This window comes from Mesocricetus auratus, unplaced genomic scaffold (genome assembly GCF_017639785.1).
Source record: "Mesocricetus auratus isolate SY011 unplaced genomic scaffold, BCM_Maur_2.0 Super-Scaffold_4256, whole genome shotgun sequence".
In the NCBI taxonomy this organism is placed as follows: Eukaryota; Metazoa; Chordata; class Mammalia; order Rodentia; family Cricetidae; genus Mesocricetus; species Mesocricetus auratus.
The window spans coordinates 110033667-110057730 of record NW_024429182.1 but is presented as its reverse complement, the minus strand read 5'-3'; the positions used below and the strand labels follow the sequence as shown (position 1 = coordinate 110057730).

Sequence of the window (24064 nt, the reverse complement as noted above, 5' to 3'; positions counted from 1 at the left end):
AACAGAATATGAGTTCACATGAAGGAGAAGAGAAAGGAAAACTGCAAAATGCAAAGGGATGGCAAAGCAGTGTTAAGTAGAATAAGAGAGAGTCAAGAACATTACTGTGGAAAGTGTGGAAAGGATGTCATCAGAGAAGTGTCGTAGTTTGGTTCTCCTGGCAATGACAAGTAGGAAACCTCAGAGTGGGTGGAGTCAGGCCTCTGCCTGCAAAATCAGCCAGCCCTAGAGCAAGGAGGCCTAAGGGGCAAGAGGAACCCAGACAACAAGGACCACTTTCCATCAGGGTTTCTCAGCTCAAGAATCACTTTTGTGGGAAAGGCATGAAATAAAATTCCTATACTATGAGTTGATGCCTAGCCCCAATCTAAAATATCAGAGTTTCCTGAGGGCACACTTGGTATTTGGAATAAATTCTATTGATGAATCTTATAAACAGTTATGTTTAGTTACTCAAACTAAGTTTAGTGGTAATCACTTCTTGAGAGAGAAATGTTCATTCTTTAGCACCTTATGTATACTGGGTAGAACAATGCTGGTTGGGAAAGAGTGGCAGACCCCCTACACCCCTTCCTCAATTTATCTTCACGGGGATCCCTCCATGAGCTATCCCTGCAAGACATGAAACATCCTCTGGCCATTATACTGTTTCGGATGGACCATCTATAGTCGGGTGGCTACCTGCCATTTTGTTGGAAAGAAGGATGCAGATACTGAAGCTGAGGCATCATCGCCATCTTCATCAGAGTAGCTTTCAGAGGCCAGAGGCAGCTGGAGAGAGAAGAGTAACGAAGGCCTTCACAACCTCCTGTCAGTCAGGTGCACTCATCAAGACCCTAATTGTAGATTGCAGTGCTAGGTGCTCAAGGCAATATACCACACTTTCTCTGAAGCAATTATCCATCAACCTACAGGCCTCCTGGTGTATAGAAATTATTAATTAATTAGAAATTTGTATGTGTGTTCATTAAATTTGTATTTTCCAGCAGATAAGCCATGCTAAATAAAACCATGTTCACAATCAACATTTCCCACAGCAATCCTTAGGTATATAAGCCCACCTGCAGAATAAATGCTGAGTTGGAACCACTGTCTACTTCTTGGTAATCCTGTCTCTTTCATCTTTTCCTCCCTCTCAAAACTGCTGGTGAGACGAGGTCTTGGTTTAATTAATGTCTGCATCTGTAGGCTGCTAACCCTAAGAAGTCTTTGGCTCTGTACCAGGCTTCTCTACACACAACACAATGGTGCCAGGCTCCACATCTGTATTTGCAGCATGAAGCATTGCTGAACTCACTGTGGTGAGGTATGAATGCCTGAAGAATACTGATAAATGGTCCTTTATCCTAATAATACCTTAGTCAGGTAAAGCACCTTTAAGTCAAACGTGATCTTTTCCTATACTGTCCTGGTGGGTCCTCTCTTCAAGGATTACAGTGTCCTTCCTGCTCAGATTCCCATCGCCTCCCACCATTGGGGAAGCCACATGGAAGCCTGCTAGGGCGCATGCTGAGTGACCTCTCCATTCTCTTCTTTCCACAGCTCCAATGGAAAATCCGTTACATGGGCCCAGAACGAAAAGAGCAGCCGGGGGCAACACCTGTGGCAGAGGCTGTCGGTCCACATCAACAAGAAAGAGAACCCCAATCAGACAGCGGTCATTAAACCCTTCCCCAAGAGCACAGAGAGCCGCGGGCCGGGTGCCGGTGCCGGTGGTGGCTCGGGTCCCGGGGTAGCAAGTGCTGGTGGCTCTGGATGTGCTGTGGCAGGTGGAGCAGAACCTCCTGATGCAGGCACCAAGGCGCTGTATGAGGTAGTGGAGACAGAGGGGCGCTTCCCAGCAGCTGCCAGGCCGCGCTCTCCATCACCCATCAGCACACTAAGCCACCTTGGGGGCTCCGCAGGCCGCACAGATGACGATGCACCCTCACTGCACTCTGAGACAGCAGCACGAAGCAGCTCGTCCCAGGGCTCGCTCATGGAGCAAATCAGCAGCGTGGTGACCCGTTTCACCGCCAACATCACCGAGCTCAACTCCATGATGCTGTCCACCGCGACGGCGCCTGGGCCAGCTAGTGCCCCTATCTGCTCGTCCTACCTGATCCCCAAAGAGATCCAGTTGCCCACGACCATGACGACTTTCGCGGATATCCAGCCCCTTCCGGCCATCGAGGTGACTGGAGGAGCTCAGCAAGCTGCAGGGGCATCACCTGCCCAGGAGACTCCTACAGGCGCCGAGGCCGCACCAGGCAAACCCGATCTGGAGGAGCTGGTAGCTCTCACTCCACCATCACCCTTCAGGGACTCGGTGGACTCGGGGAGCACAACCCCAAACTCGCCAGTCTCCGAGTCAGCGCTCTGCATCCCATCATCTCCCAAATATGACACTCTCATCATCAGAGATTACACGCAGAGTTCCTCTTCTTTGTGAGCCACTGGAAACTTCCTTGGGATCGCATGAGCAACAGAAGACCTCGGTGTTCACACATGGGCACAGCGACACCCATAGTCACCCCAACAGAGAACCTGAGGTGAACCATGCCAAGGGCGCACAGTGGAGACACGAGATCAATAGTGCTATTTCACAACAGCCGATGAGGACACCAACTACACATCTTCTGGCAGATTATCTTCTAGTGGCCTTAGAAAACATGGGCTTTTAAGACACTCTGCTTCTGTTTTTGGAGTGATGACCAGGAATGCCAGAAGCAGTTAAAATACCAAGTGCTTTGCTCTGAGGCAGCAACAGTGGGAAGCAGCACCCTGGGAGGTGAAAAGTGGAGTTAATAAGCAACTGTAAACAGTTTTGTTTGTTTACTTCATTTTCCCAGAAGAGTCTTTGATTCACCAAACACTGAATGTACATTTTCTAACAAACTCAAAAATCTGGGACCAAAAGTTAACATTCTGTTTTTTCTTTCCTTCCCCGCTCCTGCCATGTAGACCTTGAAAAGCTAATAGTAACTAGGGCTCAGTGCTTACTGAGACTTGTGAGTCTCCTGAATAACAAAAACAAACGGTACTGAGTGTTGTTCTAATGGACAGAGAGTTTCTAGCAGAGACTTTCCAATCAGACTGTGAGATACTCTTCCAAAAGCCTGCATCCTGGATTCCACCTACTTATTTCAGATTCACCTCCATTAACCAAGAAAACCAGTGCAAGATTTCTGGACTATTTCACCATGTTGCCAATCAATACTGGAGTAGCAAAAAAATATTTTCTGGGACATTGTTTTGTAATTCCGTCACTGGGGTGCATTGTGTAGCTGGAAATTCTCTTTGTAATAATTGGTGAGCTGTAACCTGGCTCTCTTTCGTGATACACAGGCACTCTTCCTTCTGAATGCCCTTCTGTTAGTGTTGCCAGCTGAGAGTAAGATCCACACTGAGCTTCCTCATTCCTTTCTTTAAGATCCTGATTTACAAAGAGATCCTCTGTTGGTGGTGGTGGTTTTGTCCCCAGTCACACTCCTGAAAGAGTGGTCAATAGACCCTATGAAGATGCAACACTTGGAGGGACTGTTATTGAAAAAACTAATAAAAACAGAATCTCAATGCAGGAGAGTCAGCATAGCAAATGATTTGCTATACCCATGAGCAATGATTTTATCTTTTCTTGGCTGCTTATGTGGGGCAGCTATGAACTATGACAAATGTAGATTTGTTTTCAAAGCAATACAGAATACTAAAACGGAGGAACCTTAATATCAAACACAGTCTTTCACAGCCATTCCAAAAAAAGGCAAAGCAATTATGAATCCTTTCCTTTTTAAAATAGTTATTAACATGGTTTTGTGCACTTCATACTGTCACTTTTTAAATACTGCAGGAAAAAGTTTTAGAGTTACAATAGAAACATACATGCTTTGGTGGACTCATATAGGTAGAACGTGTCAGTCGAGACCTGAATCTACTGTCATCTTTTTATTAGTCCCATTGCACCTATCCTCAGGTAACAAATGTTCTTGATTTTTAAATAAAGATAGTAATAAAATGAGGAGGTATTCTATAAATTAAAAGTTCAGTTGACCCAGCCTTATACTAAAGATAGCCTTATGAGAAAGATTTGCCAAGAGACAGAAGTATATTTTTGGCAGAGAGAAATTTAAATAGAACTTTAAAATTCTTATCTCAATATCCTTAATATCCTGGTCTCTTTCTTTTCTTTTCTTTGTTTGTTTTTGGTTGTTATTGTTGTTGGGTTTTGTTTTCCTTTGTCTGTTTACCATCTGATTTAAAAAGAAATTGAAACTGGAAGTCTATCCATTGGGATAATGTGTCATTTTCCAGTTTTAAAAGTTGTAATAACTACTGGCATTGCTTTTCTAATATTTGTTCTTATTTGAAATTCTAAATCAAATTTTCCACATTAAAACATTAAGAGCTAACAATAATTCACAAATGAATCAAGCATTCTAAGTCAGGTTAGAAAATAACATTATCAGAGTTATTTTCCCAAATAGTAATGAGATTCTTGAAACCGAAAAGACATCTAGCTAACTTGCATAGCTTCACTGAAAGCAAATGCCTGCCTCTACCTGAAAACCCATTGTAAATACTTTGAAATGCCAATGCTCTTTGGTATCCATCAAAAAAGTGGCATTTACCTGGGGTTAGTGTCTGTTTTCTTAGGTGTTAAAATCATTCTGGATACTCTATTTTCTGAGTTGTAAATTTTGTTTCACTGACTCTTTAACTTGGTTTCTGTTTCATTTTCATGTGCAGTAAGTTTTACTCCTTTAACATTTTTCGTGACTGAACTATGATTTCCATGACATTTTATATTTTAAAAATGATCACTTTATCAGAAATTGCATTAGAAATTCAAATTTAATGCAATTCCCATCTATAATTCATTGTGATGTTGTAATCAGCTACAATAAAATAATTTATTCAATTAAAGGAGATAAAATTGTTTTCCTATGTGTTAATATAACCTTTACCATCTCATTGAATACATTGTATATTGCACATATCAATAATACATCTTTGAAATCTTTTATTTTGGAATGATGCTAACTCTCTCTTTGCCAATTCTAATACCAGGTTCCAAGTAATAACTATAATATAAAGAGAACTGAATATTATTTATTCTAGGGCTACGATATGAACTTCCCAATTCATTTGGGTACCTGTTCTTACTGAGTTTCCTTAATAACAATCTGTTCCTGGTACCCACTGACAAATCAGTTGGGACCTGCATTTATATATAAAAGGAAGGGTAAACCACCTTTTAAGGTGGCTTAAAAGGAGACTTTATTCCGGGAAAGTAAAAGGAGACTTGGTTTGGCTAAGTTTAGGTCCACTCACTTTCCTGTTAAGAAGAGTGGAGTGAGCCTCAGAAGATTGTTTTTGGATGGATCTAGACATAGGGAGCAAGAAGGGAATCTGGAAAGGAAACTCATAAGAAAACTCGTAGACACAAAGGAGAAAAATGAAACAAATCTCCAAATGTGCTAATCTTTGAACGTAATAATCTTTTAGAAATGACTGATATACCAGCAAGTGATCAGAAAGACTCGGAGCTATTATTTATGACTGTAAATGCATTGTATAATGGCTCTGCTGCAGTCTGACTTCCAAACCAGGAATTAAACACTTTTTAAGAAAAAAAAAGAAAAAAGAAAAAAAATTCCTGTGCTAGTCTCCCAGCAAAATGTACATGGTCTGGGGACTTCAAAATTGTTATATGAGTTCACATTTAGCAACAGCTTATTAATAACCCTCAAGCTGTCAGAATCTCTATAGTTACCATTTACAATTTTATACTGTGAAAAAAATACAGATCAGTGAAAGCATAAAGGTAATTCAGAATTTGCTTTGAAGAGGGTCTGAGGCCTGGGAGAGTCTCTAATGTCTATTGAAGAATGGGGCTTGTACAAAACAGTTGGCTAGATTTCACTGATCTTCCCAATGTGAACAAATATACTATGTATATTGTGTGTCTTTCTAGAATTCAATGGCAGCTGCTGGTGATGTTGTAATTAGAAATCTATATAGAATATAGATGTTTAGAGAGATGGTGCCAATACTAAAATATTTGTGTGGGCTACAAGTGCTTGTACTTAATTTTTTCTGCATTCAAAACTGATTTGGTTTTAAAACTGTGTGCACAATCTGTTCTTTTTCTGTTGTTGCAGCTTGTACTATTAAAATAATAGAGAATGTTAAATTATTTTGATGTGAATTGCAAATGATTTTTTTCATAAATTTTAACATTTTTATCAGCATTGTTTCGCTTTGTACTTGTATAAATGTGTTTTATTTTAGCATTTTAAAATATACTTGCCTGCTTCTTGGTTGTCTAAATCACGTTATAGTTGGTGTTTGTGAAGCCAGTTACTTTCTGAAAAACATTAAAAAAGAAACTATGATATGACTTCAAAAATTTCCCCTCAAATGCTTAGAATGGTGTCCTAATGGTATTTCCTGATAATGAAGAGAGCCATGTTATAATTTAACCTTAACTTCTGAATCATACATACATTTGAACTATGTTATTGGATAATAAATTAAAACAAATCAACCACAAATCAAACAAAGATTCTGTCTACAAAGACCTCTACATACACATTTTAAGACAAAAATATTTACATTAGAAAAAATAACATGGGGCCACAGCTTTACTTTCTTTTAATTTATGCATATAAATTATAGGAGTATTCTTTAACTTATTTGTCTGGATACTGTTAATATTACACATATAAAATTGATAAGGGATCTGTAAGTACTTGTGTAAAGAAATTTGCACATACATTTATATATTTCTTGTGCGTCTTTCTTGAATTTCTGTACATACACATACATATATTTTTCAAGAAAAGAAAACATTGTTAAATCACTCTTTAATTTTGACTCCTAAGTGCTTAATTTTTAAATACCAGTTAGTGAAAATATGAAAGAAGAATATATACCTGATTTGTTTTACAGAAGTCATTGTATATTTTAAAATATATCCTCTAGGAGTTTATAAGCATTGTAATATTTGTGCTGAGGCATATCCTATACACAAGATATGAATGCATGAAATTACATTATTGTACAAATTAATCTTAAATGAGGAAGCCAGTTTTCTATAATGTCAGACTCAATGCCTCAACGTGTTCTATTTTTCAGCAAGCCATTTATATATAATTCACCTGAAAGTGAGATACCTGAAAAACTTGCAGAGAAAAATTTACCTTCTAAAATTTAAGATAGACTTGTTTCAGCAGAATCATAAAGGTCACTCATATCCAGCTAAAAATAAAATATAACAGAAAATACAAAGCCAGATTTATCACCTAACTATAATATTTTAGAGAGGTTAGGCTATTAATAAAGAATAACAATAAATATAAAGCCAGATTTATCACTCTAACAATATCATATCTTTAAAAGGTTAGGTTAATTTCTCTCTAATTCAGTTGCTTTAACTTAAAAAATAAGGAGAAAAAGAATCTGTTATGTTTCTTTCATTTCTCACATTCCTGGTCCACGGATGCATGTTTGGTACATAGAAGCTATTATCTGTGAAATTATTAACAACAGCATTTAGCCATTCAGGAGGTTGTCTTAACTCTCATATCCATGACAAATACATTAGAAATGTCTTACCAAATTTGTTACCTACTAAAAATGAACACTATCAGGCTGATCATGGTGTCATAAGCCTATGACCCATTGTCACGGAGAGTAAAGTGGGAAGAACTGAAGGTAGAGGTGAATTTAGGATACTTTGTGAGAACCTGTAACAGGAATTCTAATTGTTCTTAATAATAAAAACCAAGAGTCAGATATTGGGATTAAAGCTGAAGATCAGAGAGACAAATTGGCCAGCCACTAGAGAGTTCTTACCTCTACCAATGCACAGAAAAAAAAGGGAAAGCGATCCTGTCCTCAGATTGCACCTCCAGACTCTATCTGTTTCCACCAAACCTCAGAATGCACGGATCTCCTGCCTCATATTCCTATCTAGTGCTGGGATTAATGGTGTGGGATACCAAGTACTAAGATCACCTTTGTGTGACCTCTGCTTCTCTTTACACTTTTGTGTAGCTCAGAGTGACCTTGAATTTATAGAGATTGACATGCCTCTGTCTCCTGAGTACTGTGTTTAAAGGTGTGTACCACTATTGCCTGGCCTCTATGACTAACTGGTGTCACTGCTGGCATCATAGGTGTATGCCAATACTACGTGGGTTCTGTGGCTAACCAGCATGACTAGCTTTGTATCCTGATCTTCAGGCAATCTTTATTAGATCATAACAAAATATCACCACAAGAACCTATTTCAAAACTGAAAAATGAATAAAAACCTTCAGTGAGGGTTTTGCATGTTGTAGAACAGCTGAAGAAACTTCCAGAGACCATGGCTTTTACCTACCTGTATTTTCAAAACTCAATTATTTAATTAAAGATGATGAATGATATACATAAGACATGATACAATTACTATTGATTAAATAAAAATAGTAAAGAGAAACAAAACGCAAGAAATTATTTAAAGGTATCATTAACACTGGTATTTTCATGTATAAGGACAAAATACATGAAAAAGCATTACTTAGAGCTATTGAAGTAAAAGAATCAAACCACAAATACTGTAAAAGAACAGAGAAAGGCAGAGAGAGGAGGAGAGAGAGGAAACCAATAGCTAAATTTTTTAAATTTTTTTTCTTTAAGTTAGAAACAAGCTTGTTTCACATGTCAATCCCAGATCTTTCTCCCTCCCTTCCTCCCCATTTCTCCCTACCAGGTCCCCCAGTCCCCCCAATCAATCTTCACTCTCATCCCCAAGGAGGGTGAGGCCCTCCACTGTGGATCTGCAGTGACTGTCATTTCAACCAAGGCAGGGCCTACGCCCTCACCTAAGATTCGAGGCTGAGAGAGCATCCCTTACTGTGGCATGGGCACTCACAGTCTATTTGTATGCCAAAGATAAATACTACCAAGGCCCCATAGATTACCTAGGCCTCCTCACTGGCACCCACATTCAGGGGTTCTGGGTCAGTCCCATGCTTTCCACACAGCCATCAATCTGGGGTCCAAGAGCTCCCCTTTGTTCAGGTCAACTGTTTCTGTGGGTCAAACCAGCCCAGTCTTAACTCTTTTCCCATCAGTTCTCCCTTTCTGACACAGGATTCCAGGGGTTCAGTTCAGTGTATCTGTGGGTATCTGCCTCTGCTTTCATCAGTCAGTGGGTGAAGGTTCTGTTTCCCAGACTCTCTGGCAGTGGGATTGTATGCTGGAACTCCCCTGATTCATGTCTAAAATCCATAAATGAGTGAGTACATACCATGTTTCTCTTTTTGTGGCTGGGTTACCTCACACAGGGTGGTTTCTTCTGGTGCCATCCATTTGTCAGCAAGTTTCAAGATTCCTTTGTTTTTTTTTCCACTGAGTAATACTCCATTGTGTAAGTGTACCACATTTCCTCTATCCACTCTTCAGTTGGTGGGTATCTTGGTTGCTTCCAGGTTCTGGCTATTACAAATAATGCTGGATTATAAGGTTTTATTATAAGAAATAAGAACATGCAGACCATTTTAAACAGTACTTTTTAAAAAGCCAAGTTACAAAAACGAAACAAAAAGAAAGACAAAACATAGCAAAAATAATAGAATCTCATGACAGGTAATTTTAAATACCTTACTTCAAAAACCACAATCCTATTGTTTTAAAAGTAAAATTTGCATGACATATAAAAGCAGAGTGTGGGAAAACATGGATATATCTACTGCATTTTCTTGAGTCTTTCATAACTTTCCTATAAAAATAAAACAAATACAAAAATAAACTAAAATTATAAGGTAGATTATAAGATAGTGTAATAATCAGATTTATTTTAAAATTGTGAATCATATGTATTAATTTATAAAATTTTGATCAAAATTCATTTTAATAAGCTTGCAAATAAATAAAAATGTCATATTCCAGAATCAACTAGACTATAGGCCTATCCAATTCAGTGAACTTCTATACAGTTAGAATAGGTATTGACAACAAAGATAGTGAAGTTTACATCAAATTTTACATTTTAATCTTTATAAATTTTTCATTTAAATTAGAAACAAGCTTGTTTCACATGTCAATCCCAGCTCCCTCTTCCTCCCCTCTGCCCCCCACTCCACACCAGCTCCCTCCAGCCCCCCATCCAATCTCTACTCCTTTCCCCAGGGAGGGTGAGGCCTTCCATGGGGGATCTCCAGTGTCTGTCATTTTGGTCAGGGCAGGGCCTAGACCCTCCCGTGAGAGTCCAGGCTGAGAGAACACACTCATTGTGGGATGGGCACCCAAATTCCATTTGTTTGCCAGGGATAAATTCTGATCTCCAAGGCTCCATAGATTGCCTAGGTATCCTCATCGATATCCACATTCAGGGCGTCCAGATCACTCCCATGCTGGTCTCCCAGCCATCATTCTGGGGTCCAAGAGCTCCCCCTTGTTTAGGTCAGCTGTTTCTGTGGGTTTCACCAGCCCAGTCTTGATCCCTTTGCTCATAACTCCTCCCTCTCTGTCACTGGGTTCCAGGAGTTCAATTCAGTGTTTATCTGTGCAAATTTCATATTTTTAATATCAAATATACTGTACATACTAACCCATTATCCAAACCAAAATATCCATGACAGATTAGGATTAGATTTATATCCTCTTTTGTGATTCATGCTCATTACCTACATTCCAGCCTTCAAATTGTGAGATTGAATAAATTAGTAATACCTCATGAAGCAAATATAGTTTTTCCTAAAAGTTTAAAAGGTCAGTAATCGAAAACCTATCAATATACATATCATTGACACGTTAAAGAGAAGCATAATCTGTATGAAAGACAGCATTAGAATATTACAAAAATCTACCAAAATGTCTGCAATTATTACACAGAATAAATTAGCAACAAAACATAGAAGCAAATTTTCTTCAAATAGGAAAAAATAATACTTGAACTCTAGAACAAAGATGATCATAGTGACAAAATGTTAGAATTCTGTCAATTTGGGAGTGATGGAGATATACTGTATATGCAGTCTATAACTTTTATATAACAAAACAATTTTAGAGTTAAGTGGTAATGACAGTGGGGAAGTGACATTATTAGGATTATTTATTTCTGCACAGTTCTAAATAAACAAAGACTTGTACCCACTTTAAGACAGGAAAATTTAGTGTGGTGTTTAGCCCTCTAGGTAAAACTGCAACAATTGAAAGTAAAGCAGATAAGATACTTCATTAGGGCAAATGTATTTGCAGATTCATATGAAACTAGGACAGCCTAGCAAAAAATGTTAATATTAATAATAGAAACACACATTTCACATCCTAAAAGGAAAATACAGAAAAGAATGAAGAAAGCAATAGCTACATGACTTTGAGCAATCGATTTTTGTCCTTGGTAACACTATTAACATGCTGAACCCATTGACAAAGTTAAAGGTATTAATAAACTTAAAGCTGTGAAATATAAACTAAAAGCTTGGGTTACATCTAATAGGCTAATGGCATCCCATGGGAATCCCTAAATAGCCAAGACTGGTGCCACAACTATAGGTTGCTCTCTACAAACTGACAGCAAGGTCCCCTTTGTGGATATAACACCTATACAACTCACTGAACATGGAGAAGTCAATTTGATGCCTACACTTAGCCTTCACTACAATATGCTGGAGTATTTTGGTACAGGAAGATATTCAGCACAGTGGCACAAAGTTTGTGTGAGTAACCAACCAACATCTGAGTTGACTTAAGGTCTACTCCACACGACAGAATCCCTACCCAACACTGCTTGGGTGACCAAAGACATGAGACTAGATAGCCCAAAGACCTAGGGTAAAATCAAAAGTTGCTGTTCTATAAAAACAAAAAAGTAGCAATAGTATGACTCCTAATGACATTCTGCTTTGCTCAGTAATCATCAGAAATTTCTTCTTGGAGCAGATAGAAACAAAGGCAGAAACAAAAAAACAAACAAAGCCAGACACCAGGCATTATATACAGAATGAAAGGCCTTGGAATACTTAGCCCTAAATGGGATGACTCCATCAAATCTCTCCACTCAGGGTTCAAGGAAATCTCATGATACAATGGCAGAAAAAGTTTAAGAGTAAGAGGGGATGAAGAACAATCAGGAAACAAGGCCCTCTAAATCAACATGATTGGAGTGTATATAAACTCCAGATAGTGGAACAGCATGCGAAGGGAATGTATGGGTCTGTACCAGGTCCTTCACATGTTATAACTTCTAGTTTTATGGGACTCCTGAGTGTGTAGAAGAGTATGTCTGTTTCTTGTGCATTCTCTTGGGATCTTTCCTTTGTTACTTTTTTTGTTTGATTGGCTGTTTTGTTAGTTCTTTTTTATTTTTATAATACATAAGGTTATACTTTGATTATCCTTTTAAAGTCTGTTTTCTAAAGAAAGATACAAAGGGTTAGATGCAGATGCGAGGAGAGGTAGGGAGGAACTTGGAGTAGTAGAGGAAGGCAAAATCATAAATTAGGATATATTATGTGAGAAAAAAAATCTATTTTCAATTAAAAATGGGGAAAAAAAGAGAATACCCTTAATTTAAAGAAAAAAACATAGGAATAGTTATTAGTGAGGACAATATTTCATTGCACAATCCAGAAATGTTTCATTTTTTCCACATTTTTTTAATTTAGAAACAATCCCCTCCTCCTCCCATGCTCCCCACCAACTCCTGGCATATCTCACCCCCCCATGCACTACCCACGGAGTGTGATGCCTTCCCTGGCAGGTCATCAAATTCTGTCATATTATTTGGGAGAGGACCTATGCCCTCCCCCATGTTTCTAGGCTGAGAGAGTAGCTCCCAAAGCCCATTTGGGGAGTGGGCTCCCAAAGCCCATTTGTGCACTAGGGTTAAATACTGGTTCCACTGTCAGAGGTGCCATAGACTGCCTGGGTCTCTTAACTGAACCCATATTCAGAAGGCTTCGTTCCATTCAATGCTGGTTCCTCAGCTTTTCAACTGGGGTCCTTGTGCTCCCACTTGGTCAGGTTGGCTGTTTCTGTGGTTTTCTCCAGCATGGTCTTGACCCCTTTGCTTATCACTCCTCCCTCTCTGAAACTGGATTCTAGGAGTTCAGTTCAGTGTTTAGTTGTGGGTGTCTGCTTCTACTTCATCAGCTGCTGGATAAAGACTCTAGGATGGTGTTTAAAGTAGTCATCAATCCCATTATTGGGGAAGGGCATTTAAGGCAGACACTCTACTATTGCTTAGATTCTCAGATGGGATCATCCTTGTGGATCTCTGGATATTTCCCTAGTGCCAGAATTCTATTTAAACCTATAATGGCTCCCTCTATTATGGTATCTCTTCTCTTGCTCTCCTCTATTCTTCCCCTGACTTAGTCTTCTTGATTCCTCATGTTCTTTGCCCCTCCTCTTCTCCCCTTCTCTTTCTCCTACCTCCCTCCCACTCCCCCCATGCTCCCTATTTGCTCAGGAGCTATTGTCACTTTCTACATTTAGATTCCTATGTCTCTCTTAGTGTCCTCCTTGTTTCCTAGCTTCTCTGGAGGTGTGGACTCTAGGCTGATAATCCTTTGCTCTATGTATAATATCCATATATGAGTATGTAACATGTAGTCTTCCTTGTCAGCCACCTGGGCTCTGCTACAGTTGTAGTCCCCAAATAATGCACAAGACACTATATTAATTATGAAGCTGTTGGCGGTTTGCTTGTTTCTTACTGGCTAGCTCTGACTTAAGTATTTAACCCATAATTGTTAATCTAAGTAGTTCTCTTACTGGAGAAAAAGGTCCGGACCTCTTACTCCTCTGGCGGCCTACATTGTGTCTGCCTGTGTCTCTTTTTCCCAGAATCCTCCTTGACTCCTAATCCTACCTATCTTGCTTCCAGTTAGCCAACAGTGCTTTATTCAAACCAAACAGACACATTTTTACAGAATGACATCTCCCAATATGAATGAGTACATACCGTGCTTGTCTTTCTCAAAAGATTATTAAGAGCAGACCAAATAGATAATAGAGGGAAGCATTCATGCACAGGAAAGTGCACACCCATTGATATTAGACAGTTCATAGAATATTAAGGAAAGTACCATCTCTTGAATTTTAATATGGTTCCCATTGATAATTTATTGAGTTGATTAACAGTAGTCCTTATGAAGTGCTTGCATAGAGACAACATTTCTCCCATGACAGCTTCTCCACCATGGCAACCATAGTAATACCAGATTTTCAGACCTAAATTTAGATTCCTCCACTCACGGAAATCATCTTACATGCAACATTTTTATTCTTGTCTATGATGAAATATCTGTCTTACTTCATCAATGTTTCTAACAATTTCAAGTTATTCAAAGACCTTCAATCTGTTAGGGCAGCAGAAGCATTCATTTCAAAGTCTTTCCTGTAAAATCACTATGGTAAGAACATTTAAAATACAATGGCTTGCCCTCTGGAAAATTTTAGTTGTTCAATAGTGTTACTAACAGAGTGATTCATCTGCAAAACTAAACCCTTATACACATCAAATAGAAAGTATAATCATTCAACATTTGTCCTCCTTTTTCTATGTTATTTACTTCAGAATAATATCTTGAAAATGTATTATCACTATGGTAATATTTTCTTTTTAACAGTATTTATTATTCCACACCACTATTAATAGCAATAATAGTACTAATAAATTATACCCCAACTAAACATGAATAAGCTTAAATGTGTTTTTTTGTCTTCCAGTATTCTTTCAGCTATAATTTATAATAAAAATTAAAGCATTTTGGGAAACAGAATGATAAATTGTCATTATATATATAACTTAGTTGAACTGCAAACTGTTAATGAATGTCTGATATTTTTCAGGGTGCTTTTCTGGGTCTAGGGTTCTAGTAATAAGAGAAAGTAAAAAAAAATTTTCTTTATGAACTTTACTTAGAGTTGAGTATGACGGCAAGGGTTTTTGACCAGTTTTAGTTTTATTACCTTAAATGAGTTGTGATAGGCTTCCGTTGGAACATATCTTTGAGGAAAGACCAGAATAAGATAAATTTGACCTGCCATTTATAATAGATTTGTAGATTTTAGATCTTGGGTCTTAGCTGGAAAAAAAACCTTTGGACTACAAATGTCTATTTATGCGTTCATGATACTATAGGGTAATATTTATTTAAATAACATTTTTTTCATTTATTAAACATACAGACTGCAGTTTTCCCTCCCTCATCTCATCCCAGTTGCCCCCCATGCTTCCCAGATTCCCATCAATCACCCCTCTCCTTCCACTCTACCTCAGTCTCCATTCAAAGGGACAGGCCTCCCATGGTCTTGAACAAAGCATGGCACATCAAGGTGAAACAGGACCAAGTTCTTCCCCTTGCATCAAGGCTATGCAAGTATCAAAATATCAAACAATACAATAAAAAATGAGGTACAGATCTAAACACAAAATTCTCAGCACAAGAATCTCAAATGGCTGAAAGGCATGAATGGAATTCCTCAACATCATTAGCCATCAAAGAAATGCTGGAGGAATCTCCATACTGATTTCCAAAGAGGCTGTATGAGTCTGCACTCCCACCAGCAGTGGAGGAGTGTTCCCCTCTCTCCACATCCTCTCCAGCATAAATTGTCTTCGGTGTTTTTGATTTTAGCCATTCTTACAGGAGTAAGATGGTATCTCAGAGTTGTTTTGATTTGCATTTCCCTGATGGCTAAGGATGTTGAGCACTTTCTTAAGTGTCTCTTGGCCATTTTAGCCTCCTCTATTGAGAATTGTCTATTTAGTTCTGTACCCCACCTTTTAATTGGATCCTTTGGTGTTTTGGAGACTTGTTTCTTGAGTTCTTTGTAAATTTGGAGATTAGCCCTCTGTCAGATGTAGGGTTAGTGAATATCTTTTCCCATTCTGTGGCCTGCCTTTTTGTCTTGTTGCCTGTGTCCTTTGCCTTACAGAAGCTTTTTAGTTTCAGAAGGTCCCATTTGTTAATTGTCGATCTCAGTGCCTGTGCCACTGGTGTTATGTTTAGGAAGTGGTCTCCTGTACCAACTCGTTGAAGAGTATCTCCCACTTTCTCTTCTAAAAGTTTCAGTGTGGCTGGAGTTATGTTGAGATCTTTGATCCATTTGGACTTAAGTTTTGTACAAGGTGATAAACATGGATCTATCTGCAGTCTTCTGCATACCAGTACCCAGTTATGCCAGCACCATTTGTTGAAGATGCTTTCTTTTTTCCATTGTACAGTTTTAGCTTCTTTGTCAAAAATCAAGTGTTCATAGGTGTGTGGGTAAAAATTAGGGCTTTTGATTCGGTTCCATTGGTCTACCTGCCTATTTTTGTGCCAATACCAAGCTGTTTTCAGGACTATAGCTCTATAATAGAGCTTGAAGTCAGGTATGGTGATGCCTCCTGAAGTTCCTTTATTGTATAGAGTTGTTTTGGCTATCCTGGGCCTTTTGGTTTTTCCATATAAAGTTGATTAATGTTCTTTCCAGGTCCTTGAAGAATTGTGATGGAATTTTGATAGGGATTGCATTGAATATGTAGACTGCTTTTGGCAAGATTGCCATTTTTTATTATGTTGATCCTACCAATCCAAGAGCATGGGAGATCTTTCCATTTTCTGGTATCTTCTTTGATTTCTTTCTTTAAAGACACAAAGTTCTTGATATACAGGTCTTTCACTTCCTTGGTTAACATTATCCCCAGATATTTGATGCTGTTTTTGGCTATTGTAAAAGGTGATGTTTCTCTGATTTCTTTCTCAGTCACTTCATCATCTGTATATAATAGGGCCACTGATTTTTTTGAGTTTACCTTGTATCCTGCCACATTGCTGAAGGTGTTTATCAGCTCTAGGAGTAACCTTGCGGAGTTTTTTGGGTCACTTATGTAAACTATCATATCATCTGCAAATAGTGAAAGTTTGACTTCTTCTTTTCCTGTTTGTATCCCCTTTATCTCCTTTTGTTGTCTTATTGCTGTAGCTAGAACTTCAAGTACAATATTGAAGAGATATGGAGAGAGAGGACAGCCTTGTCTTGTTCCTGATTTTAGAGGAATAAGAGGTTGGCCTGAGCAAAATAACAAAACCCATCCTTTAAAAACAAAGTGAATCAAAACACTTCAATCAGCACACTGGCTACAAGTTGGACTTTTGCAATCATTTAAGGATCCCCTCTCACTATTAAGCAAGCAATTCACTATTATGACACTCTATTAATGTTTCTTTCTCTAAGTAGTGGCATGGCTGGCAGAGCAGTTGGCATTCCAAATATTCTCACATTCTAAATACCCATCAATCCTTTCCATTCTGACATTCCATAATATGAGGATTGACCAGCATGCTTCCTTCCAGAATAGCCACAGTTGAATGGAAACATCATTCCTTGGCTTCACCAGTGACAACAAATGATGATGTTTCAGTAAAACTTCATCTTCTAGTTTTGACTGGTAGAGAGCAGGGCACAATAGTAGTATTTCTCTCAGGAGAACTCAGAGTACCAGGCCTTGGATATGGTATCACATGAAGGGCAAGAACTGTAGAAAGATCTAATAGATGCACAAATCAGTTGTGTGGTTGTCTAGATAAGTTTCCTAGAGAAGATGATAAGGGAATCTGGACTTAAGGGATTGCATGAGATGTTCTTGGCTGAGAAGATAGTGCACATAAAAACACAAGAGTAAAGTGCTTCATTTCATTTTTGTAAGCATCATGGACATGGTAAGATTAAAGTATAGGATATTTACAAGGAAGTAGCATGAAAACAGCTAATGAGGTTAAAAAAAAGAGGAAAGTGAAAAACAAAAGCAACAGTCAATACATCAGTTATGGAAAAGTATCTAGACTTTATGTTAAAGGTTTAAGGGTTCATTGAAGAGTTTATGAAGTAGATTATAACAGTTTTTGTTTATAAAGTTTGGCTCAGATGGAATGAAAATGGTGAAAAACAATAAGAAGCAGCCAGAGCAGGGCAGATGGTGATCTACTTGACAAATAATGAGAGCAAAAATAAAGAGATGGTGAAGATGTGTATTCAGGATGTGATCTGAAAGAGGGAATTAATATAAATGAGAGACTATATCCACACAGAGAGTAAGATAGAAAAGGTCTTGTGTGCCATCCAGGTGTGCGATACAGACCAGTGCATTGCAAAATACTGCTGCTGTGAGACTGCAGCTCGGGATGATTTCTGCTTTAGATACAATGCAAAGTTAAAAACTACTTAACATACTGCCCCATCACGGGTATCCAATAGGCAGTGGATAATCAGCTTCAGGCTCAAGAGAGAAGATGAGAAACGTTAGTTTCAACAGGAAACCATCCATCCAAAATGCTTACTTGAAAGGTGTTGGTGGCAAAAGTATTTACTAACATGTGAGCAAGCAAGGTTAGGTCATTAACTGACTGTGAGCAGAGATTGTAACAGTGGAAAACACCTGGCTCAGAGCATCCCCAACCGGAGAAGCCATTTGAAAGTGTCTATAGTCTTTGGAGCTGCGAGAGGGCACTCTCTTTCTCCATTGCTGCCTAGAACAATAGCAGCTTTCTTTATGAGAAACAATAAGTAGGTGTGGGCAGCCACCCCTCCAATCATGAGCCCCATGAATCAGCCAAAGGAGACTGCCTATTAACACATGTTAAACAGTTACCCTAGCTTACAATATCCAAAGTCATGCATCCATTGGTTAGTTTTGTAACCCCAGCTTCCTGACAACTAGCACAATCAATTAAACTTGAACACACAGGTCACCTGTCAATGGATATTATTACCAAATTTATTCAGCTTTCATGTACCTAATAACTTAAACCATGAAGAAAATACATGAATCCAGAAATAAGTATACATAAATTAAGGCATTCACTGACTATAAATTGATATTAAACACTTAACACTTTGCTTGGCAATATAGTGTCTAAAATGTGTTAATATCTATCAGTTCTAATTTCATTAAAGATGAGGTTTCAGGGAGTCCCATTGACTTGCCCAGTGCTGCAGTAGCTCCTGAAAGAGAAAAAGGAAGTAGCTCCTCATAGAAAAAGGAAGGATTGAGCATGTCACATATCCCAGCAGCTAGACATATAACTTATGCAATGCCATGTATTCCAAATAAAAGCTCATGAATTAAGACAGGACACAATTTTCAGCTCTGTACCAAGAGTTTTTTACTTCAGCACACTGCTTCAATTTAGTCTAAAAATCTCTGCTTGTTCAATACATAATTATGCTGGCTTCCGATGGCAGAGAAAGCCCAATGACATTCATATCTAATTTACCCTCATTTTGTAGAATCTATGCTGCTTACCGTCCTGACAGGTGGTTCAAAATTGTAACTAGATAAGAATCTGGAGAGACAAAACACAGCAATTAGCAGGCCAAGGTCATCATGACACCCAGGTCCAAATGGATTAGAAGATTAGAATCAGAATTGGAAAATCCTACCATACAGTTTAGTTTCTTGGGTGAGTAATACAGCATGATCTCAAATGACTTATCAATCAATCAATCAAGCAATCAATGATACTATCATCTGCTTATGGAAATGCCAATTTGGAAATATTCTCAGGAAATGAGTGAGACATATGTTTCATCATTTCTGTCAGCATTGTCTGGAAATGAATAAGGTACATTTGTAACTGAGAAGACTAATCAATGGGAATATAGCCACTACTAACTTAATCCATGTGGAAAATAAGTTATTAAAGCTGATTCATCCAATAGATGGGGAAGACACTATGCAATACTGCCTACAAGAAAAAGGTCCTCTTTAATGATTAAAACTTTTTGAGCAGTCTATGAATTCTCTGGTAATGGAACAGCACTTATACCTAGTGTATGAATAGATGTTGGGAGCCCACTCCCCATAAAGGATTACTCTCTTACCTTAGACACATAGAGGAGGACCTAGGTCCTGCCCCCAAATAAATCCCCATGCCACTTCCATCTGCCTTTAATAAAGTGAAAACTGTGCATAAAAGGTGAACTCACAGATAGAAGAAAGGAAGGTTTAGTGGGTCATTAGCTGACATCTCCGGATCATGGTTTTCATTGGAACAGTGGCTGTGAATGCTAGCTTAAATTCTTTTTTTTTTTTTCTTTAAGTTAGAAACAAGCTTGTTTCACATGTCAATCCCAGCTCCCTCTCCCTACCTTCCTCCACCCGTCCTCCCCCCCAGGCACACCAATCCCCCACCCAATCTCCACTCCGATCCCCAGGGAGGATGAGGCCCTCCATGGTGGATCACCAGAGTCTGTCATTTCATCCAGGGCAAGGCTAGACCCTCCCACAAGAGTACAGGCTGAGAGAGCATCCCTCATTGTGGGATGGGCACTCAAAGCCCATTTGTATGCCAGGGATAAATACTACCCAACGCCCCATAGATTACCTAAGCCTCCTCAGTGACACCCACATTCAGGGGTTCTGGGTCAGTCCCAAGCATTCCACACAGCCATCAATCTGGGGTCCAAGAGCTCCCCCCGTGTTCAGGTCAATTGTTTCTGTGGGTTAAACCAGCACAGTCTTAACTCTTGATTTAAATGAAATGAAATAGAGGAGTGTCCCAAATTTTCTAGGAGATGGAATATAGGAAAGTTCCCTTAAAAAAAAAAACAATGACTTTAACATTTCCCAAGGTCTAATAATCTCTAAATCTTCATTCCCTAGATGCCATTCTCTGCAGAATGAGTGCTGGCTCAAGAGAAATCATGTTTACAATGAATCCCACTCATGAGTTGATTATTATTATTAATCTTACTACTCATAGTTCCACTCCAAATAAGATGTGTATTAGCTTTTTGACTGTTATATGGTCCTACAACAGTTTTCACACTAGAATCCTAAAACTTTCACTGCATTCTCCTAAATTATAGTCCAAATAGAAGGGCTACATTCATGACTCCTCATTATCCCTTCTTTTTTAATATGGGTGCAACTAATCAAGTCCATTCCTTTGAGAAACACTAACATGAGTACCATCACTCATATCCCCTCATCTTGTGTCTATGTCTCCACAGAATAGTACCAGCTAAAAGCTGCTTTGCTTACATAGGTTGGAAGACGAGAAAAAGTGTGACAACAGACATACTTGGGTCTGAGTCAATACTAGTAGACAGCAAAGCAAAAGGCTAACCCTGATCTGCCACACAACAGAGTGAAGTTCACTCTGTTGAACATAGCTGCCAGAAACTAGCTATGAGATCTGAAGCCAAGTAATTTCATTTCCCTCAGGATTTCTGTTTCTAACATGAGGGGCAGGGGAGGGTAATTTCACATGTCCCATTTCACTATTCCTTAGAGTATAAAATAATTTTAAATGCATATAAATGCCACTGTCAATACAAAAACTATAAAACATATTAGTCATTAGCTGTTATATTAGACATCCAATATCAAAATGTTTCTGCATAATCTGTTATCAAATCAATCTCATTCACTTAAACTGAATCACTGTTTCACTGTTGCCTTGCATTGGCTCTTTTTAATTTTTTGTTTTCTCGCTCCCTCTTTCCCCTCCCTCTTCCTCCCTCCCTCCCTTCTTCCCTCCCTCCCTCCCTCCCTCCCTCCCTCTCTCTCTAGCTCTTTCTCTTTCTTTCTTTCTTCTTTCTTTCTCTCTCTCTTTCTTTCTTTCTTTCTTTCTTTCTTTCTTTCTTTCTTTCTTTCTTTCTTTCTTTCTTTCTTTCCCAAAGTCTTTCTGGAACCCAGATTGGCACAAAACTTACTGTGTAGCTAGCCTCAAACTCATAGCAGTCCCCTTGCCTTTCATCCACATTGCCAGGATCACAGACATGTTCTGGCATGCACAGGCAGAGATAGCGGGTGTTTTTTTGTTTGTTTGTTTGTTTTGTTTTGTTTTTACGAGACAGGGTTTCTCTGTATTGTTTTGGAGGCTATCGGTCCAGCCCGGCCTCAAACTCACAGAGATCTGCCTGCCTCTGCCTCCCGAGTGCTGGGATTAAAGGCGTGTGCCACCACCACCCGGCGATAGCGGTTTTTTTTTTCAAAAATATTTTCAATTTATTTGCAGTATTTTATCTTTATAATTGTTTCTCCTGAATGTTGATATGTGCATCCTTGAGGAAGTAAAAACATACTGGATGCCCTGAAACTGGGGATCTCCAGTACTAGATGGTTGTGAGCCACAATGTAAGTGCTGGAACCAAACTTGGGTTCTTTGGAAGGGCAGTGAGTTCTCTTAAGCATAGGAACTTAAGTGGAATGTTCCAAATTGTGGGGAAATCACATGACCCTTAGCTCAAGAGAGGAAAAACTGGGAGCTTCTGATCCAAGAGAACCAATGAAAGTACTTTGCAACAGAATCCTCTAGACCTATGCACATCTTGACACCTTCACCTGGACCGCAATTTCTTATTTGTTGCTTCTCAAAACCCTATGTATATTTATGTCTGTGTTTAGATTTCACTACTTTCTTGGATCATTAACTGATTCTCCCAGACAAACATAGTTGCTCTTTTCCCGTATCTCAAACAACTGGGTTTGTCTCCTAAGTATTGATAGATTGATACACCCTTGAATTGCATAGGTCTCTGATCAATGAAAAATTGGGTGTTTTAGAATTTTAGTGCTTGTTTGGAAAGGGAATACAAAGCACTTTCTTGCACGAAAAGGTGTCCTAGAAAAGACTCTGGGCACGTCTTTCTCCTTACATCTTTCCTGCTACCTCTCATTTCAATTAGGATGCCTTAGACTAAAGCAATAATCTCTAGAGCACTTCATGGATATTAATGTCAACAGAAACATGATGAGGACGCTATACATAAAAGAATTACAATGCTGTATCTCGAGAAGCCCCTATAAATTCTTATCAAGTACATCTTGACAAGTGTCCAGGTATAATGCCAAATAAGCAGAGCTTTTTATGATAACTGTCTTAGCTGCTAATTTCTATAATTTTGAGTTTGAGACATGAGTCTTATATAGCCCAAGTTGACTAAAAGCTCAATGTCATAGAGTGTGACCTTGAACTCCTGTGTACTAAGATAAAGAAGATGGGAGCTTAGAATTATAAAGGAAAACTATAGAACAAAGAAGAAAAAGATGTAGAAAGCATCCTGTAAGGTAGAAAACAACCTATCTGGAAAGCACATTTTTACACATTGACAACATTTTGCTTTCCTTATTTTGCCACTATACTTACTAATAATTCTTGGATTTAAATGTAAATAGCTTTCAGGAAAAAATGTGTGAGTAGAACATTATAGTATTCTTGCCTTCAGAAATAATTTCTCAGTGTAAATTAATAAATCAACATCTTAGTAATTGTATGTTAACCTCTACATGCTTATTTACTGTGAGTTTGGCCGAGGAGACATATCCATTACCATTATATTAAAAAAATCAGGTTACTGTATTTGCAAATTTTCAGGCTTTGAAAGTACAAAGTCTCTCCTACTAAACACTTATGCATTAAAAGTTGGTAATAACCCATTGCCTTTTCTTGTTAATATGTGACTAATACATGAGAAATGAGTTGTGGCAGTACAACATAAATCTAACTGGATGACAAAAGAAAAATGATGCCAAATGTATAAATTATTGATCTCAAGCAGGATTTAGAATCCATAAAGTCAAAGTAGCTTGAAGAATAATTCAATTCCATTTTACATCATTCACTTATATTCATATTAAATATTTGTGTTAAAGAAATACAAGTATTTCATAAAAATTTATAATTATATGGATACATAATATAAATATATTTCATAAATAACATTTTTATGTTAGCATCTCTGTAAGAAACGATATTGAAGAAACTGGATACTACCACATAGAAGACCAAGGTCAGACCTTAATCGATTATTCACTAAGTACAAACTCAACTTGAGATTTATCAAAGGCCTTAGTGAAATACCTGAAAGAAAAAAACTACTAGAGGAAACACTCTAAGATGGAGTGTTTAGGGAACCCAGTAGAACTGTAAACAAAAGCAAAACTTGAAAAGTAAGACAGCATCAAATTAAAACTGGGCGTTGGTGGCACACACCTTTAATCCCAACACTTGGGAGGCAGAGGCAGGTGGATCTCTGTGAGTTCCAGGCCAGCCTGGTCTACAGAGCAAGTTCCAGCACAGCTTCCAAAACA

General features: G+C 38.4%; 1 protein-coding gene across 4 annotated transcripts in view; it reads left to right on the top strand.

Moving 5' to 3' along the window:
* Grm5 (glutamate metabotropic receptor 5) overlaps positions 1-6379 on the top strand; it is a 456261-nt gene extending 449882 nt beyond the window's left edge. For all 4 annotated transcript variants that reach the window (XM_013124694.3, XM_005085371.3, XM_013124691.3 and 1 more), the window contains one exon: positions 1543-6379. In XM_013124694.3, the coding sequence (XP_012980148.2) occupies positions 1543-2431 (889 nt within the window). In that variant the 3' untranslated portion in view covers positions 2432-6379. The remainder of the gene's footprint in view (positions 1-1542) is intronic.
* Positions 6380-24064: the final 17685 nt, after the last annotated feature.